Source organism: Periplaneta americana, chromosome 8 (assembly GCF_040183065.1).
Source record: "Periplaneta americana isolate PAMFEO1 chromosome 8, P.americana_PAMFEO1_priV1, whole genome shotgun sequence".
In the NCBI taxonomy this organism is placed as follows: Eukaryota; Metazoa; Arthropoda; class Insecta; order Blattodea; family Blattidae; genus Periplaneta; species Periplaneta americana.
The window spans coordinates 31,229,190-31,248,254 of record NC_091124.1 but is presented as its reverse complement, the minus strand read 5'-3'; the positions used below and the strand labels follow the sequence as shown (position 1 = coordinate 31,248,254).

Here is a 19,065-nt window from a genome sequence, read left to right as displayed (position 1 = left end):
TATGATTTATTCACTTTCAAAATTTTGTTTGACATTTTTAAAATGTTATTTTTTCTATAATTCATGAAAAAAAAACATTAATAAAATAAACTAGCAGCATTTCTTACAAAATAAATGCAAAAAAAAAAAAAAATGTAGCTACTTCGTATAAACGATCAGTAAAAATTTCATCCAGATTGATTAATATTTGGCATAAAAAAGTTGGTGTTGACTCAAGAAAAATAAACGTACAAAAAATGGATTTGAAAGAAAAATGAATATTTATATAACACATACCTATTAAAATTCTCCTCCCCTACATTCACCGAGTAACTTCAGGGAGCCAACTTTAGAACAAAAAGTTACTAGATTTGTAATAAGAAATTTGTGAAAATGAATTCTTTGATAAAAGTAATTGACAGTTGTTTGTATGTCTTGATTAAAAAAAATTAAGCATATTTGTAATCAGAATTAAATTAAATCCATTTGGGATATGAAAATATACATTCTAAAGAAGTGAAATAGCCCATAATTAAAAAAAAATGTTCATGATTTTCAATGGAGTCTCCCCTTAAAGCAGTGGATTAAAGTGAATATTACTTTAAAAATTTTGAAAAGTTATGATGTACCCGAGTTTGTAAATTTTAAATATCAGCCCCCCCATATCTGTTAATTAAAACTATCCATGCACTTGAAATATCGTGCAGACAAGACACGCCCTTCCTCGTAACTCAGCATTTCCTATGCTTAAACGAGAGCTGATACCTTTTCCTCGTCCTCCTAAATCTTTTGCATTGGTGCAGAACGTGTTTTGCGAAGTTGTGAAACTCTCCCTGCTCTGGATTGTCACATCGAGCTTCTTAATTGGTACACCGCCACCCCCGGTCAACGGCTACTACCTGGTATATAAGTTGCAGTCCTGGTCACCACCTGCATCATACGCACTTCTGGAGCACTCCAAACACTGACAACATGTACAAGGTAGGTGCAAGTATTATACAATCGACAAACATCCCGTAATTACGATTCCTAAAATGTTTATATGTTGTACTTACATATTACTACATTTTCAGCATATTTAATATTTTCATTATAGTTGTAAATAATACACCAGGTAAGTTAAAAGTATGGGACACTGCTTGTAGCTTTCTTATTTTTAACTAGCCGTACCCGTGAACTCCGCTGCACCCGTTAGAAATAAATATAAAGTAATTACATAATTAAAATAGGACATTTGATCCAGGGAACATTCGTGTTTGATAGAAGAATAAATCGTTTATTATGTTACTTAATTTAAATTGTATTAAAAAACTTAAAATGCGATCATTTTTCTCTAGAGACAACTCATTTGGTCATAAAAATTATTTTAGGAAATACAGGAAACGAATGCCTATCAAGTTTTCTGTGCATAAGAAGCTATTTTAATCTTACCTATCCTCGATTCACTCAGAAGTTACTGTAATAACATTATAGCATTATGTCCATCTAGAGAAACTACACTTTTCAATGGTGAATTAATAATTAATTATACAAATCGGTTAATTTAGCTTCCGATATTACTTCATACAAACACAGAAACATTCTCTGTAGGCTATGTTTCATAGCTTTCGATTGTTGTTGTCCAAGGCCCCTTATAGACGAAGTCATTTGTATTTTATTTCATTACACCGCCTTAGATGGCGTTGTTATTGTAATTTTGAAACTCATTTATTCATTAAATATTAGTCCTATCAAAATTTTGCATTCAATAAAAATTATCGGAAATTATTTTTAAAGAAACTTTTGTTATGTAATATTTTTCATGAAAATTAATAATAATGGAGATATTTCGATTTATTTAATTCACGCCCCCTTATAACCCCCCCTTTTAAATAAAATATTTTGAATGCCATATAGCCTAAAATCTAAGTTACAACGAACTTAATTTATATTCCAATTTTCATATAAATCGGTTCAGCCATTATCACGTGAAAAGGTAACAAACATCCAGACAGACAGACAGACAAAAATTAAAAAAGAGCGATTTTCGGTTTCAGGGCGGTTAATTATATATGTTAGGACCAATTATTTTTGGAAAATCGAAAATTACCAGAAAAATTTCGGCTACAGATTTATTATTAGTATAGATTTTACGGAGAAACTCTATACAGAATGAGATATAAGCAATGTCATTATTTATTTCAAGGCATTATTCTTTGAGATATTAAAAAATAGTTTAATGCAATTTTGCTCGTTCTTGCTTCCTATTCGAAATAAAAATGTTTTGTATGTAACATTTCATAGCGTGCTTTGGGAAAGCCATTGATTTAATTCCCAATATGCTCAGTCAATTTAAGAGACCAGTGTATTTCGATAATAAATTCTGTGGCCGGGAGGAAAAAGGTCTTAAGTCAATTTTTTGTGAAAATGAGATTTTTATATATTCCGAAAGCAGAAATAATTCTCTACAATCTGGTAAAACGGTTAAAGTCAAATAAGATTCCTGACTGGATTTATAGAGCGTTACCAAATGTCCTAAGTACTTTTTGAACCGAACACACACAGAAATCACTCTACTAGGTATAGGATGGAAGAAAAGTAGTTCATCCATTTACGTAAACTAGGAAATATCGCGATTTTGAGTTTGATATTTTTCATTAGGTTTTTGTTTAATCAAAGTACAGTACTGTATTAAGAATAAGTGTTTTTACTCACGAAGTGAGTTATCCATGCGAACGTATTCATTATGCAGTGTATACTGTCTACAGCACATTAGCGTACAATATAGAGAAAGAAGTTAAATTGAAAAATAATCATAATATGAATTTTAAACACAATTTTGAAAATGGTGGCCGTTCATTTCGATACAGGCTTCAGTTCTTTTGTGCATATTATCGCACTATAGACTATTGCATCTAATTCCAATTGCCAGTTTCGTCCTTCGTACTAGTAACTCATGTTGAAATAATTCTGTACCTACTCTACGTACTGTGAATTCAATCTTCACTTCTGCCCGACCCGAAAATATAAAATTACTCAGGCATGCTATCTACTGTCCGTCCAAGTGGTTATGCCGCAGGATTGTAGAAAGGGAGGAAATCACGTGACAGTTAATTACTTAACGAGGCCCTTTTATTTAAGTTAAATTAAACAGCTGTATAATATTACGTAAAAGTCCAATTCCTAAGAGAAATTAATGTTTTCAGAAAAGAGCTAAGACAGTCCAGCTTTTACAGAGGGGCGAGCAGAAGCAGGTGGGGGAAATCGGGATGCGACGTAGGCAAACGGACAGTACCTGTGCGAAAATATGATTCAATATTGAAAGCTCTTTCGTCACTGGAAAACGCGAACATATTTCTGGAACGTACTATACTCAGTAACTCAGTACTGCTTACTATCTGCGGTCTTGGTTCTGTGTGGAGTTGGAACTTCCTTAGTAGAAGGGGTGGGGGTGAGGTACATTCAAAAACTCAGGTACAATAAAAATTGAAGTAAAAATAAAATGATGTCCCTGTATTTTAGCTATTTTATCATACTGATGCCCTTTCCTTTTAAAACTGTAAGCACCAGGTAAACAGTCCTATATTGTTTAAGACCTATTTTGCATTCCTAATAATATAAATTTCCTATTTATTTTGACATGAAAAAGGTCTTATGTTTAAATAGTCCCTTCTTCTCGGTTTGGGTTGTAGTTTTAAAAGGGCTTAAGTGCGGTTATTTTTGGAAATAATCAAGAAAATTATTAAATGAGCAACATTACCTATTGTGGAAGAAATATAAACAAATAATATCCAGGAAAAACCTCTTAATTAAAAGAACTCTATAATTGACACCAATTTCAATTTTTCTACTGCTCTCCTGAAAAGTATAAAATTTTTACTTAAGACCTTTTCCTCCCAGCCACAGAATTATTGAAAGAATTTTAGTTTTGTCCTTCAAATGTACAGAAATTTGATCTAAAGAAATGTAACTTTGTAAAATTCCTTTGCAGAAGAAAAGTTACATTTGTTCGGATCAAATTTATGCGCATTTAAAGGACAAAACTAAAATTCTTAAGTTGGTGCAATCCCATCGTAAGATTCCTTCCAAAATCATCATTGTTCAATTATTTTGTTTTCCATGCTCCAAAGTCTGTGTTCTTCTATCTTTCTTACAAAGCTGGCCATCACATCTACCTTAGCACACGAAAATAACTCACTTTTTATACTTTGTACTCTATTGAAGTACTTACTTCACAGTATACATATTTCTTTTTTTTTACGGAGGAGGAACCCGAAGGCTTACACTGCAGCCTGAGGCTTATTTTGCTTACCACTCCTATTCTGTGAATGATTCAGTAGCCGAACGGCCGCGCTCTTGTACAAGTACAGCACACGAACTTAACCCGGGCTATGGTATGGATGATGATGATATGTGTGAATTAATGATGGTGAAATGAGTCCGAGGTCCAACGCCCAAAGTTACCCAGCAATTCTGCTTCAATTGGTTGTGGGAAAACCCCTGAAAAACCCAGACCAAGATTTAAACGCAGGCCAGCTCGTTTCACGGTCAGACGTGCTAACCGTCACTCCACAGCTGCGGACACCATGTAGGCTTATTATTCATTCTTCCATTTTTGGATTCTTCAGATGGCAAAACGTAGAAAATAATATTTTTTAGAATGACATTTGTAAACTACTAGTTTGTAAAAATTACCTCAAATTTATGATCTGATGTGTGTGTCTAGATAACAAAGAAAAATATTTCACTATCGATTTATCAGAATGAAGAATAAGGGGGCTATAAATTAAGCTATTTAATTCATGGCTCCCTTATTCTCCATCGATAAATGTATACACAGAAGCAATTTTATTTGTTGTGTACACATATATTGGATCATAAATTCGAGGCAAATTTTACATAATAATAGTTTGTAAATTGTGAAAGATATGATTTGTACGTTTCGAAACCTGAAAACCCCAGAAATAGAATAAAAATAAGCACATTGTGTAATTTAAAAAATCAGACTTCTTCGCACATTCTTTATAAATGTAAATTATACTATCTTCTGAGACCATGCTAAAAATATTCATTTCTTCACCCCTTATACCAGTAACTTTTATTCACTGAATTAAAAATAGGCGTTGAATTCGATACGATTTTGTTCTTCGATATTGAGATTTTCTAAACTCAATTCTTTACTCCACATCAGAGATGATCGTAATTGTTGAAATTCATTATGTAACGTTCCTTTTAAACTGCAGAGAAGATTCAAAGACCATAAATCGTATAATATGATGACAATGTGATGAAAAAGAAACAAAAATGATAAAACTGAAAATAAGACCTCGAAGAATGCCTAATTGTTCGCTAAAAACTAACAGAGTCGAACCTCCAACCCCTTTGTTCAGATGGCTGATTGAGTTGTACGTCTGGATTCTGCAAACTCATAAAGCTTTAAGTTGTCAGCCATTTTGTTCATCATAGGCATCATAGATTGGATCTTTCGATCCATTTCATGCATTCTTCCTAATAATTGTAAATACCAAATTGTTCTGTACACGTCTATCCTTAATCTATTTGAAGTGATTAATTTTTCGCATATTGATTCATTTGTTTCATGGCCTACCAAAGATCTACATCATTTCATCTCTGCTGCTTCAGTTCTCTGCCTATGTAAAATTACGAGACCACCATCTTGATTATTACAGTAAATTACAATCATCATTGAATTATTTCAAGGGAAAAATTGTTCCGAGGCCGGGTATCGATCCCATGATCGTTGGTTGAACGTACCAGCGCTCTACCAACTGAGCTACCCAGGAACTCTACCCGACACCGTCTCAATTTTTCCCTTCATATCGCGTGGGCTGACGAGGCGCCAGAGACCCACATCAAGTGCACACAACTCTGTGTGACTTGGAATTGTGGTTTTCTGTTAACGTTCCTATTGTAACGTATAAGCCTATATTATGCAAATCTAGTTTTTCAGGTAAAGCTTCCTGTAAAGCAGATTTGAATAATTTCAAGGGTAGAGCGCTGGTACTTTCAACCAGAGATCCCGGGATCGATACCCGGCACCGGAACAATTTTTCCCTTGAAATTATTCAAATCTGCTTTACAGGGAGCTTTACCTGAAAAACTAGATTTGTATAATGAAAGAGAGATGGAACGGAGAAAAATTCTTTCCGGCGCCGGGATTTGAACCCGGGTTTTCAGCTCTACGTGCTGATGCTTTATCCACTAAGCCACGCCGGATACAATCCCGACGCCGTTTAGAATCGTCTCAGATTAAGCTTAAGCGTCGGGATTGTATCCGGCGTGGCTTAGTGGATAAAGCATCAGCACGTAGAGCTGAAAACGCGGGTTCAAATCCCGGCGCCGGAAAGAATTTTTCTCCGTTCCATCTCTCTTTCATCATGTGATGACGCAGAATATCTGCATGGAAATATCATATGTACTTCGGTACATCAAAATAAATAGATTTGTATAATCATCATTGTTCGGATTTTTGAGTAGATTTCTAAACGGGCCATCTTTGCCATGCAAAGTTACATTCTTAGAATGGGAATAATGTCTGGTTAACCGTTTAGTGATTAACCAAATGATATTAGACTGTTCTGCATCAATAATATCTTGACAACTTTGATTTCTGGTACCATTTTATGCACTCTTTTTTCTCCGGACTCCTTTCAAATCAGTCGCGGAACCTCAGGGGTTCGCGGACCGCAGATTGAAAACCGCTTATATAACTCATATTCAGATAGCGCGTTTTTATTATTCGTGGTGGAGATAGTGAAATTTTCCCTCGGCGAGTTGACCGCAACTTCCGAAGAGTTGGATGCGTCAGACCGCGGGATCTTTGCTGCCTCGTTTGCGGTGGCGACCCCAATCAGCCAGACAAGTCGAGTGTCGCAACGAGGGTGGAGTGGGTCACTCGCATACTTGTCCAGGGCAGGGCCGGGCCCGGCGGAGTGGTATTTCGATGTGATGAAATCTATAGATCCAATAACTCGACCAGACGCGAGGCGTGCCCGCTGCAGATTGAGCCCACCTCTGCCTGTCTCCATGACGACTAATTGAGTCATATATTGCGATATGCACTTACAGACGTGTTCAGTTCAATTACATTCTTAATAGAGTTTGCAAACACATTTTCCTTTTTATTTCTCATTTTCTCATCTTGAGTGTTTTTGCTTTCTTGCCTGTTACTGTTTCTTTTCGCCATCCATCTGTAAATTGCCATCTCTCTGAACTTCTTCGTTCTCCTTTTTATAGCCTTTCACCTTATTCACATTCTCTTCGTCCACTCTTCTATCATTTCATTCTTCTATTCTCACTTATTGATACTGTTTCTAGTCTTGCACTTCTTCTCTAACTTCTATCTTACTTTCTTTCATTTCTCGCCTCCTCCATCTCTTCATCAACACCCATCTCTTCTTTTTTTTCACCTTTCAATCCTAATCCTCTTGTTTCTCCTTCTCCATTCCTTCATCATCACCTACCACTACCCATTGTGAATATTTTTAAAGTGAAACTTTTTTCTGCGCACCACTCGAAAAGAACTGTAACAAAAATGCAATATTCACCTTAAGCGAGTTACTAGCAACACATTCATTATTTAAGAAGTTTCAATGGCTCATTCATGACCTAGGTTATGCTTCTACTACAACATTGATCAAACGGAATGCGCAACCTATGCTTATAATGTTAGCGGATCCTCATTTGTTTTTATATTTTTTTTAGAGGTTATGTTCAGCATTTCCTGAAAGAAATCACACAGTCATCCCGCATGTCTTCTCTTCAGATAGGAAATTACAACAATAACGATGATGTATTAATTAATAAATGAATAATGTATTTTGATGCTTCTTTATTTAAGTGATTTATACCTTCATACAGGAGGCCGGGTTAAAAACAGTTGCTGTAGACCTGTGATTTCGGTATCAGATGAACTTGGAAAAGATTGACGTGAAACGCATTTTAATGTGTAAAAGTTTTATTTTATTTATTTATTTATTTATTTTATTGCTAGTAAGTTTGAAATGAATACAAGTTAATAAATACAATGAAAGGTAAACTAGCTCACTCCTGAATGAGTAAGACTCGTGCTCAGGAGGGGATTCCAATACAGATAAAAATAAAATTATAATTGAGAGTGAATACAGATTAAATAGTGTTTAATATGTTTAAACCCAAACTATAAATCCAATACAATTTTTTATACTTTTTTTTATTAATTTGAAGAGGATTCGTGGTTAAAATAATATTGGAATAAAATTTGTTTAGCCTAATAATCTGGGACCTTGACTCATGCTATGATAAAAAGCTGCATTGGTTCTACATTTTGGTTCAAACAAACGCAGAGAATTCATATTTTTAGTTCTATATTTATTTTCAAAGTTATTAAAATTTCTATGAAAATATTTTAATAAAATAAAATAATACATTTGTTTAATATTGAAAACTCTGAAGTGTGTAAACAACAATTCAGTTGGGTAATCTTTCTGCTTTTTTAAACAAATTTTTAATACTTTTTTCCTGCAGTAAAATTAACGAACAAAGGTTTTGAATTAATTTATTAAATTAAATTAAATTATAAAGTAATTTATTTAATTTAATAAAAAGTTATTATTCGTACACAAATGGAGGGGTTAATAAATGCGGGGAGTATAAAGGTAGAAATAGTCAATTTAACATAATCTAATTCTAAACTACAATTTCAAAGAACTCATTGGCGTTATATTAATGAAGGAATCGTTTCGACTGTCAATTGCATTGTTGTCTGAGACTAGGCCTCATGGACTGAGGAAGCGATTATGAAGTAGTTAACGAGAAGGCTCCGCCTTGTTAAATTTAAATGTGGGGAGTATAAGACAAAAATGAAAAAATATATATATATATATATATATATATATATATATATATATATATTAAATTCTTGTTTCAAATCCAAAAACATCCTTACAATCCCAATTAAGATCACAATTTATATATATAATATATATTATATATATTTATATTTACTGTGTAATTTGCCAATTATAGCTACATTTTAAACTTTTGGCTATGATATCTATACTTAACTCCTTTTAATTTATTTTTATTTGGTATTTTTCATTTATATCTACATCTGTGTCTTTTATTTAGGTAGTATCTATTTGTTTCTTTTTTCATTTTCAATTTTTAATTTGTAATTACACTCGTATCTTGCATTTGTATCTGTTTTGTTATCTGCAATTCTATGTTTTTTAAACACATATCTGTACCGTCTATTATAATTGGGGCTTTGCCCTGTTATAGACATAAATAAATAAATAAATAAATAAATAAATAAATAAATAAATAATAATCACGAATTGCACAAACGTTTCACACAATTACATGGAATCCTGGTCATTTTTCTTTTCTCTTCCTCATACTCATTCTCTTCCTCTTTTCTTCATTTATTCACTTTTCCACATTTCCTTTCTTTCTCTTGTATCGCTTTTTTCCTAATCCCCTTCCTCTTGTTTTCTTTCTTACGTTTCTCTTCTCACAACTGTCTGCTGTGTGTTGTTGCTAATAGTTCCTCTTGCATCAGTCTCATTATAATAATCGCACTACTACAATTGAACCTAATCAATACCATCTCCGCGCGGCTGTGAAGATGTTAAATCATTTCCAAATCATAAAGAAGCCGCCTGCACATTCTTCATACCGGTTTTGTTAATTTCGTGAGCCTCAAGCAATTCTGTGATGCATCGCACGCGCAGTCTGGTGGCGATTGCTGTTAATAACTGATTCCATTGTTACGGCGTAACACTAACATGTGATTTATTGCCCTCCGACTGCGAAATAAAGAGTTATGACACATAGAAGTAACAGAACATCGGGATCCACCTCTTTTAGATTTATTCTCTTTGTGTGTTAGGAAACATTATTTATCTACATGCCGAAAACAACGCTACATCCACTATTCAGTGTTTCAGGAGGAAGAAGGCTTGCGGTTGGCATTCTTGGTAGCAAAATAGGGAAATTAAAGTCTTCAAGCAACAAATTAAGTTCGCTTATTAACAGTTTCATTTATGATTTTAGCATTTCAACTGGTTTAAATAGTAAATATCTATGTAGACACTAATTTCTTGATTTTCGACGTGTGTGAAACATATTAGTACGGAATATTGTACTGATAATACTAAAAAATTCTAAGATTTATTTTAGTTTTATAATAACAATTAAAATTGAATTCAAAGAATATAAATGTCCCTTTTAATACACGTTGCTTTTATTTCTTCAACGTGTCCTTATATCGATGGCTAAGAAGTGATACCTCCTAGTGTAAAATGACAATTTAGATTATTCAGAAAACTGAATTATTACTAATATTTTGTTCTCGAGTAGTAAACTTTACAAAGCAGAAACATAGGTATATAAAAAGCCTGTCTATTTTGATAAAATTAATTTTAACGGGTTTTAATTCATCTGCGGATTTACAGATACGAGGTATCACTTCGATACACTTCGATATACGATTTTAGAATCATTGCCCATTGAGTATTTTAGATTCTGTTCCAACTTAACCTAAAAATTGACATTTTGTATCTTAAACTTTCAAGACTTTCCTATCACTATGGAAATAGTTTGACATCTTGTATTCTACATAGACTAATTAAAAAAAAAAAGGGCCAGACGATTTTAGGAAAACCCTATGCTCTCGTGTAACGTTTATTAATAGAAATTAGGCTAAAAGCTGGTTCACAATAAACTGGGAACAGAAACAACAACGAAAACGAGAACGGAAAAATTGTTAAAATAAATGCATTTAAATGTGAGCATTCACAATTAACGAGAATCTTGCAGGATCCCGGAAATGGGAACGTGAGAGTTGGCCAAGTTTTAGCTTTATCGTTCTCGTTTCCGATCACAGCCTACTAGATTCATTCTGTTGTCATCACAAAGCTATTTGGTCGTCGTATATTTTGTAGCAAGGAGGCCGTGACAATTTCTTGTCCATTTATTGCTTGTAACTAACCCTGAAATTCAGTAGAATCACTTTCAATATAAGCTATTTGTATATGTAACTAGACTACCACGTGAATTGAATTCTTAAATATTCCGTGTCTTAAATTTTGAAGTTGGTTATCCTCCTGTATTTATGTTGGCTGGCTTGTACTCATGAGAGAGTGCCATTGGTCAATATTATACACAAATAACATCAGAATGCGTAATATCGACTTTACATATTGACATACATATTGATATGCATAGCCGTTTCCGTTCTCAGTTTATTGTGAATAAAAAATCTCCACGTTCACGTTCTTCGCTTGCCGTTCTCGTTCTGGTTATCGTTCCAGGTTTATTGTGGACCGGTCTTAATGGAATTAGGTTAAATTGGTTTTACATCTAGAAGTGTCCTCATTTTGCCTTTGTCTATGTACTTGTTTTCGTTTGTTATTACTTTTTACCACTTGTTTTGTCTGTACAACTTCACATTCTTCTCTTTTACACATTCTACAGTTACGCATGTATTGTTCACGCGTCTGTTCGCATTCATGTGAAAGCGCAGATGAAGAATTTATACTCTTAAGCTTACCAAAATCATTTCTCATTACAGTTCATCGTTCTCGCCGCCCTCGTGGCTGTCGCCAACGCAGGATTCCTTTCAGCTCCCGCCGCCGTGGGCTACGCCGCCTCTCCCTATGCCGCCGTCTCCACCCCCGCCATCACCTCCCAGCACTCCAACATCCTGAGGAGCTACGGCAACCTGGGACAGGTGTCCACCTACTCCAAGACCATCGACACCCCCTACTCCAGCGTCCGCAAGTCTGACGTCCGTGTGAGCAACGACGCCCTCGCCTACCACGCCCCTGCCGTCGCCGCCTACCACGCCCCCGTAGCCGCCGCCTACGCCGCTCCCGCCTACGCCGCCCCCGCCGTCGCTGCTTACCACGCCGCCCCCGCTGTGGCTGCTTACCACGGTGCCTATGCCCCCGCCTACGGAGCCGCCGCCTATGCCGCCCCCGCCGTCGCTGGACACGGTCTCCTCGGCGTCGCCTACTCTGCCGCCCCCGCTGTGGCCCACATCTCCTACAGCAACGCCTACGGCATCAACTACGCCTACTAAATAACAACACTTCTATGTTACCTCTCTTTAGTTCTTCTCTGTCTTACACCTTCTTTTATTTCCTACTCTTCAATCAATGTCTTTATCAGTTGCGACTATTTTATAAATAGTCTCTTCATTATTTATTACAAATAAAACAAACAATTTTAACTATTTAAAAAATGAGTTATTTTTTATTCATCTCATACCCATAACCACTTTTCGGTGTCAGTGACGCTGAAATCTTAAATTTCAGAATCAATTTCCAAATATAATTTTCGCAGTATCCTTTTTATCCTTACTATGCTGTGCCACCAACCCGATTCTTAAAATTCCGTTATAAATTCATATATGTTGTTGTTGTTGTTGTTTTCTAATGCCAGGCGTTTGACAATAAAGTCATTTGACCTCTTGCACTCCAATATTTTTCAAAGATATTATCATGACCAGCCAATGAAGCACAGATTTTGAGGTGTTCCGAATCCATTTCTTGGTTTGAGTTGCACAATGGGCAGTTAGGGGACTGATATATTCCAATTCTATGCATGTGTTTAGCCAAACAATCATGGCCTGTTGCCAATCTAAATGCAGCTACAGACGATTTTCGTGGTAAATCGGGAATTAACTGTGGATTTTGATGCAGAGAGTTCCATTTTTTCCCTTGGGATTGTGTTATCAAATTTTGTTTGTTGAAGTCTAAGTATGTAGATTTAATAAATCTCTTCACAGAGTAATACGTAGATTTAGTAACAGGTCTGTAAGTAGCAGTGCTGCCCTTCTTTGCTAAATCATCCGCATTCTCGTTTCCCAGGATTCCACAATGGGATGGTATCCATTGGAATACAATTCTTTTATTGAGTGATATTAATTGAGAGAGCATTTTAGTTATTTATGCTGTTTGAGATGAAGGTGTGTGTTTAGAGACGATTGATAGAATAGCTGCTTTGGAGTCTGACAATATAACTGCATTCCTAAATTTATTGATGTGGCATAGAAGATTCCTGAGACATTCACTTATTGCAATGATTTCTCCATCAAAACTTGTTGTTCCATATCCAAGAGATCTATAAAGTGAGAAGAGACAGCACGTAACACCTGCACCGGCACTTTGTTCTCTGGAGATCAAGGATCCGTCGGTGTATAAATAAAGCCAGTTTTGTGGAGGGTACCTAATATTAATTGTCTCTAAAGACATATTCATATATTAAGGTACGCGTTCATTGCATCGTACCGCACGCATCGGACGAATCACACGGATCGGGAAAAAAAATCTTTGCTGTAATTGTTATGTACAGGCTTCGAGACTTTGGACCCGATACAATAAGTTTACTGTGCTTATACTAGGCCTATAGGTTGTTGACTCGCTGCAGGTAGATAGAGATGTGTTGAGGTAACAACGTTGCTATTTATAGTAGAGTACGGTAGTATGGGGAAACACAGATATGTACATTCTGAAAGTATATATACATTGCACAATGATAATGTCAAAAGAATGTGAAAAGCATTTATTCTCCTGTCTTTTATAAGATTTGTGTTTAATTATACACAGTGTTAATGGTGCAAATAAGCATGTAGCAATTTTAATTTTTTTATTTATCCTATTGGTCGTCTTTACGAAGTGCAGTTACAGTACCGAATTGCAATGTACTACAAGTTAAATTCTCAGTGTCTCAAACGTAAATCTTTTTCGGTTATCTGCCAAAGTTTGTACTGTAGAAAGCTGCGCTCTATGTCGCCTGACGTGATAGGAGCAAAACGAAAAAACCTAACATCATTGCAATCTCTAAGAGACAGTCCTTTATTCTCGGGTGACTCTATGTCCACTAATTTGCTGTTTATATTACACAATGTTCCATATCCGTTATTTTTACATAAAATTGATTTCCACTTCTATTTTACGCGTTCAGTAACCGGTGTACTTGATGTCTCATTAATTATCTGATTAATATTCTAAATTAATTTGAGGGATTGCGGCATCTCTTGCTCTGACTTCTCTAACCGTGTAGGCTAATAGTTTCAGACACAGTTTGCATGAAAACCAAATTATTCGTCAGAACCTTCAAATCCAGAGCGATTTCCTTTGCGTATTTGTTGGCATTCATTCTACAGTACCCCATCCACTGTACGCTTTATCCCTATACTCAGTACGCCATTATGCGGATTTCCCACTGGGTCCGAAGTCTCGAAGCCTGGTTATGTAACTGCGTTCACTACATCGTATCGCACGCATCGGCTATCGGTAAATCCGTCCACGATACTCGGAGGAGCAACTTTTCCGATGCATGCGATCATGGCCTTCTTTAATAAATCTATTTTAATTGCTCAACTATTAATATTACGTTATGCCATGTTCAGTGTCGCACCAAACTGGAAGACTGAAAACTTACTTCGCTTGTAGAAAACTACGAAGATTTGTAACCTGAGGCATCCGCATTACAATGATCAAGTCGTTTCTTACATATTGTTGTTGTTTTTATGAAACCTCTTATGTGACAGTACAGAAAATAATTTTTCAGGAGGAAGAAAAAATGAATTAAATATCAATAGACCTACACTGATGCTCGATGATATCATTTATGTTCATCATATTCACCAATGTTTTCTACTAAATCATTTTGTTATTTTATGTAAGCCCATTGATTTTTAATTAACTTTTTCTTCCTCCTGAAAAATTATTTTCTGTATTGTCACATAGAAGGTTTCATAAAAACAACGACGATATATCATGAACCCAATATCTCTTTTGTTTCTTCCTTTTCAATTAATAAGCATGAAAAAATTACAATTTCTTTTTCGGTATCACTCAGAATTAATAGGCCTAAACTCAGAATTCCTCAATTTTCAATGTCAACACCGTACGTCATATTATTATGCTTTAAACCAAACAGCTGATAGGGAATCCGATGAGGCGATGAGGTAGAGCCGTTACAGTGAACGCACTGCACTTAAAATATCCGTTGCGTGCGATTCGTCCGAGGAGTGCGATACGATGTAGTGAACGCCTAACTTTAATAATGTTTATTGACGTAGGACTAGATCTTTGAACTCGGGTCAGTATAGAGGTGCACTTTGGGTTATGTAATGAACGCAAATTCAGTAAAACCTGTCTTTGACGGAACTTTATAAAAAGGAAACATGTCGATACGGAAAGAAATTCTCAGAACGAATCGATTTTATACGTGAAAACGACTTCCATAAGCCGGAAACTTCCGTAACGCGGAAACGGAATGGTTTTAAAGAATCATTGGTTATGGAATAATTCTTCTCAGGTTCTCAGCCAGGTAAGGTGGATAGTTGCTTCCAAGCTTTCGATGACTAGCTCTCAGAAGATTGGAAGCAACTATCCAACTTACCTGGCTGAGAATCCGAGGAGAAATTATTCCACATCCAAAGCCGGGAATGCCTCAAGTCCTACAATCATTGGTTGATTATTGCCTGAATAAGACGGAAATTTGTTTAGTATAAGTTAATGACACAACTACAGAGAAAGCAATGCGAAAATACATACTGTCTTCCTCCGACGAGTTTAGTGCTGGTACCTGAGGTATTCTTGCCATCGGTGCGGGGGTCGCAGGTAGATTCTTCTGTTGCTACAGCCAAGTCGAGCCGAGCGGAGTGGGAAGTATTAATCGTCCAAAAATATGCAGTATTCAGTTTGTAGTAGTGTGTGAATATTTCGTATACATACTGTTTACCTAGGTCTACATGGTTTTGTTATTAATATATTAAATATAGTGTTGCAATGTTTGCTCAAACATCTCCCTGATGTTAGCTATGTTAATATTATATGAATTACTCATGTTAAATATTTCACTGTTACAAGTCATTTTTAAGGAAACATACTGTGGAAAAGTTTTTGGTTTTATTCTATTGGAATTTTAGAATATGTGTGATTGGTATCGTGAAAAACAGATTCCTATAATTTCATGCGAAAATCATTTGTTGGTAATATCTTAAAATACAAATCAAGTAGTTTTACTTCTCAAGTGAGTTCAGCAGTTTAATTGATTACTTTACAAATTTAATTCAATTCTACTAATCACCAAATTTTATAGGATGATTCTTCTTTTCATTTATATTATTGTAGTTGTATTATGATTTTTTTATTTATTTTATTGTATTTGTATTTCTGGTAGTGTGATGGCCTTAACTTTACCAGAATAAATAAATAAGTAAGTAAATAAATAAATAAATAAATAAATAAATAAATAAATAAATAAATAAATAATAACATTTTCTACAATACTTGTATCTCTATCTCGCCAAAAATACGTTAGAAAACTAATAGGCATACTGCTCTCGTAAATTGGGCGAATGTTTTCAGTATGATTGTACTTCCTTCCAGACTGCCGCTGTCACTGTCCCCTCCCACGCCAGTACCGCGCTAGACTAGTCGGAACCGCATTCCTCTCAGCACTAAACTCCTCAGAGGATGACAGTATTTGTTCGATGTGCTCACAATAAATATGTCTGTATAATTCTGTTTAAATTATGTAGGTAGATTTTAAGAGTACAATCCGTTAGTTTTATTTTAAATAAAATTTACCAAGAAAATAAAGCAAGATGATACTTTCACAACGTTATGAAAGTAAGATACGTTAAGCATCACGATGAGATGAGCTCCGTTACGTCTTTTAAATAGGTATTAGCCGTAAAAATTCATATTTGTGTATGGCTTAAATTGTCTTTGCATGTTCCTCTAATTATATGAAAATTTAAGGCTAGGGATCGGTGAAAATAACGAAATACCATAAAAAAAAATGGAAATTTAGTTTTTAACTCTAAAAAATAAAATAATGTTTCAGTTTTCTAAATCTGTGCTCATTTTTGCCCTATGACAATTTAAAGCCCCTCAGGACGAATTTAAAGGGACCAGCGAGTGCGTGGAGCTGCAGCCCTTTAAACTGACACTCAGCTGTCATTCTGACAGACTTTATACTTAATTACAACTAATTTTACTTTTCATTCAGTTCATATTTCGCGCTGTTGTGTAGGAGAAAATTGTATGTGGTAGACCTGTATAGAAAAGAGGGATACCGAGAGTATACAGAGTATTATAAACTTTCAGGGATGATGGCGAAGGGCACATGTATCAATTTGAGATAAGGAACCCTGGTCCGGAAATGACTGAGTCGAAAGTTACAAGCAAAAATAGTTGTGTGGAAATGAAATAATTTTGTTCCTCTGTACACCTTATTTATGTGTATTTATCTGTACATCTTACACATACTGTATTCATCTGACGTTGTTTACGTTGTCTACCTACAGTATTCCTTTCAGTGCGCTGTCTGAGGGGTGGGGACAGGAAACTGCACTAAAGCAATGCAGATAGCGTAATGTGTAACGGACATGGTCGGTCCTGATATGCAAGTCTGTAGACAGCAGTGTGTGTGTACAAGTTGCAGTGTCCAGTCGATCAGTCCTAGTGAAATGGAGAGTACACGAGAGCGGAATATGCAGACTGATTTTCGAATACGGATGAGCCAATGGGAACAGTAGACAAGCTCACAGATTGTATCCGGCCTAGTACCCACGTAGGAGACATCCGGCTCATACCATCTTTCCACGACTGTTCCAAAAGTTAAGGGAAGGAGGGAACGTGGTGCCAAATTACAATTCCATTTCCACACAACTATTTTTGCTTATAACTTTCGACTCGGTCATTTCCGGACCATGGTTCCTTATCTCAAATTGATACATGTGCCCTTCCCCATCATCCCTGAAAGTTTGTAAAACCAGCCCGGAAACACTCTGTATGTTGTACATGTTGTAGGCCTACTTTGATACTCGTTTTCTCGATTTTCCAAGTTTCAACGTTTTGTAACATTCAAAATGCTGTAATGAATGCAGTTTTTCTCCACTTTCAGTGAAATTTTGCTCAGAAGTTCACAAACGCATGTGAAGTAAACTGACACACGTGTTTTCTTCTACTATTCAAAGTGTTAAAATCACCATGTGTTGAGGATGTGATAAGTTTTAAAAAAATTGAAAAATTAACAACTAAAAGGTAAATAAAAATTGACTACTTCAAGCTCGTCTTGTAAGATCGCATAATTAATGACATAAAAACTATTTTCACTGAAAACAATCATCGCAGCCATTTGTTTCTTAACAAAAAGTATCTTAATGAAGGTTATCTATACGGTCCCAAAGTTTGTAGGTCTGATTTAGAGACAGCATATAGAGCCTATGCACTGAGCTTGTCTTTCACGCGTATTGTTTCAAGTACAGAGTGAGTTAGCCAGGGCTAGACCGGTGTCAGCGGAAAACCGTATACGTAATAACTGCTGTGCTATGGCAGTGATCAGACCTCTTGCTCGCGTACGTTTCGTGTTTAGTTACTTAAACAGGTTCACACAGTAAGGGTACAGCTGCATACAGTACATTTAGAGTGCAGTAGTCTGTCCATTATGAAATATAACCTTGAACAACGAGTGCTTATTTACGACGACTATGTGAAAACGAATCTTGAAGAACAGTTGTAACAAACTTCCGTCAATCATTCCCTGATTCGCCAGAGCCTTCTAAAGCAATGATTTACAATTTAGTGAAGAAATTTCGTACAACTGGATCAGTATTGGATAAAAAAAAGGACATGTGTGAAGCGTGTTCTCACTGAGGAGATATTAGATGAAATTGGTCACCGACTAGAGAGAAGTCCTACGACATCATCCCGCCGTGTAGCTCAGCAGGTAGGAGTATCACAGTCTTCATGATAAGAAATACGAAACAAAATTAAAATTAAAACCTTACGAAATTCGTGTAGTTCAGAGTTCAACGGAACCTGATTATCAGAGCAGACTTAGGTTTTGCATGTGGTTCCAACAGTCAGTGTATGATGGACTACTTGAGCCCACCTTAATTTGTTATAGTGATGAAGCATGGTTCCACCTCAGTGGTTACGTGAACACTAAAAAAAATCGTTACTGGGACAGTGAAAATTCACACCGTTTTCACGAACAACCGCTACATGACAAAAATTCGAGCAATTTCGGAGGACGAGCTGCGGCGACTTGCTGGACATGTCTTCAGGAGATGTGCAG

At 35.7% G+C, this 19,065-nt stretch overlaps 1 protein-coding gene across 1 annotated transcript; it reads left to right on the top strand.

The window, feature by feature from the left end:
- The first annotated feature begins 802 nt into the window (after positions 1-802).
- Positions 803-12,205, top strand: LOC138704621 (cuticle protein 67-like). The gene is made up of 2 exons (XM_069832705.1): positions 803-960; positions 11,534-12,205. The coding sequence occupies exons 1-2, from the start codon at positions 952-954 to the stop codon at positions 12,041-12,043; spliced, it is 519 nt and encodes a 172-aa protein (XP_069688806.1). The 5' UTR covers positions 803-951; the 3' UTR covers positions 12,044-12,205.
- The last annotated feature ends 6,860 nt before the right edge of the window (positions 12,206-19,065 follow it).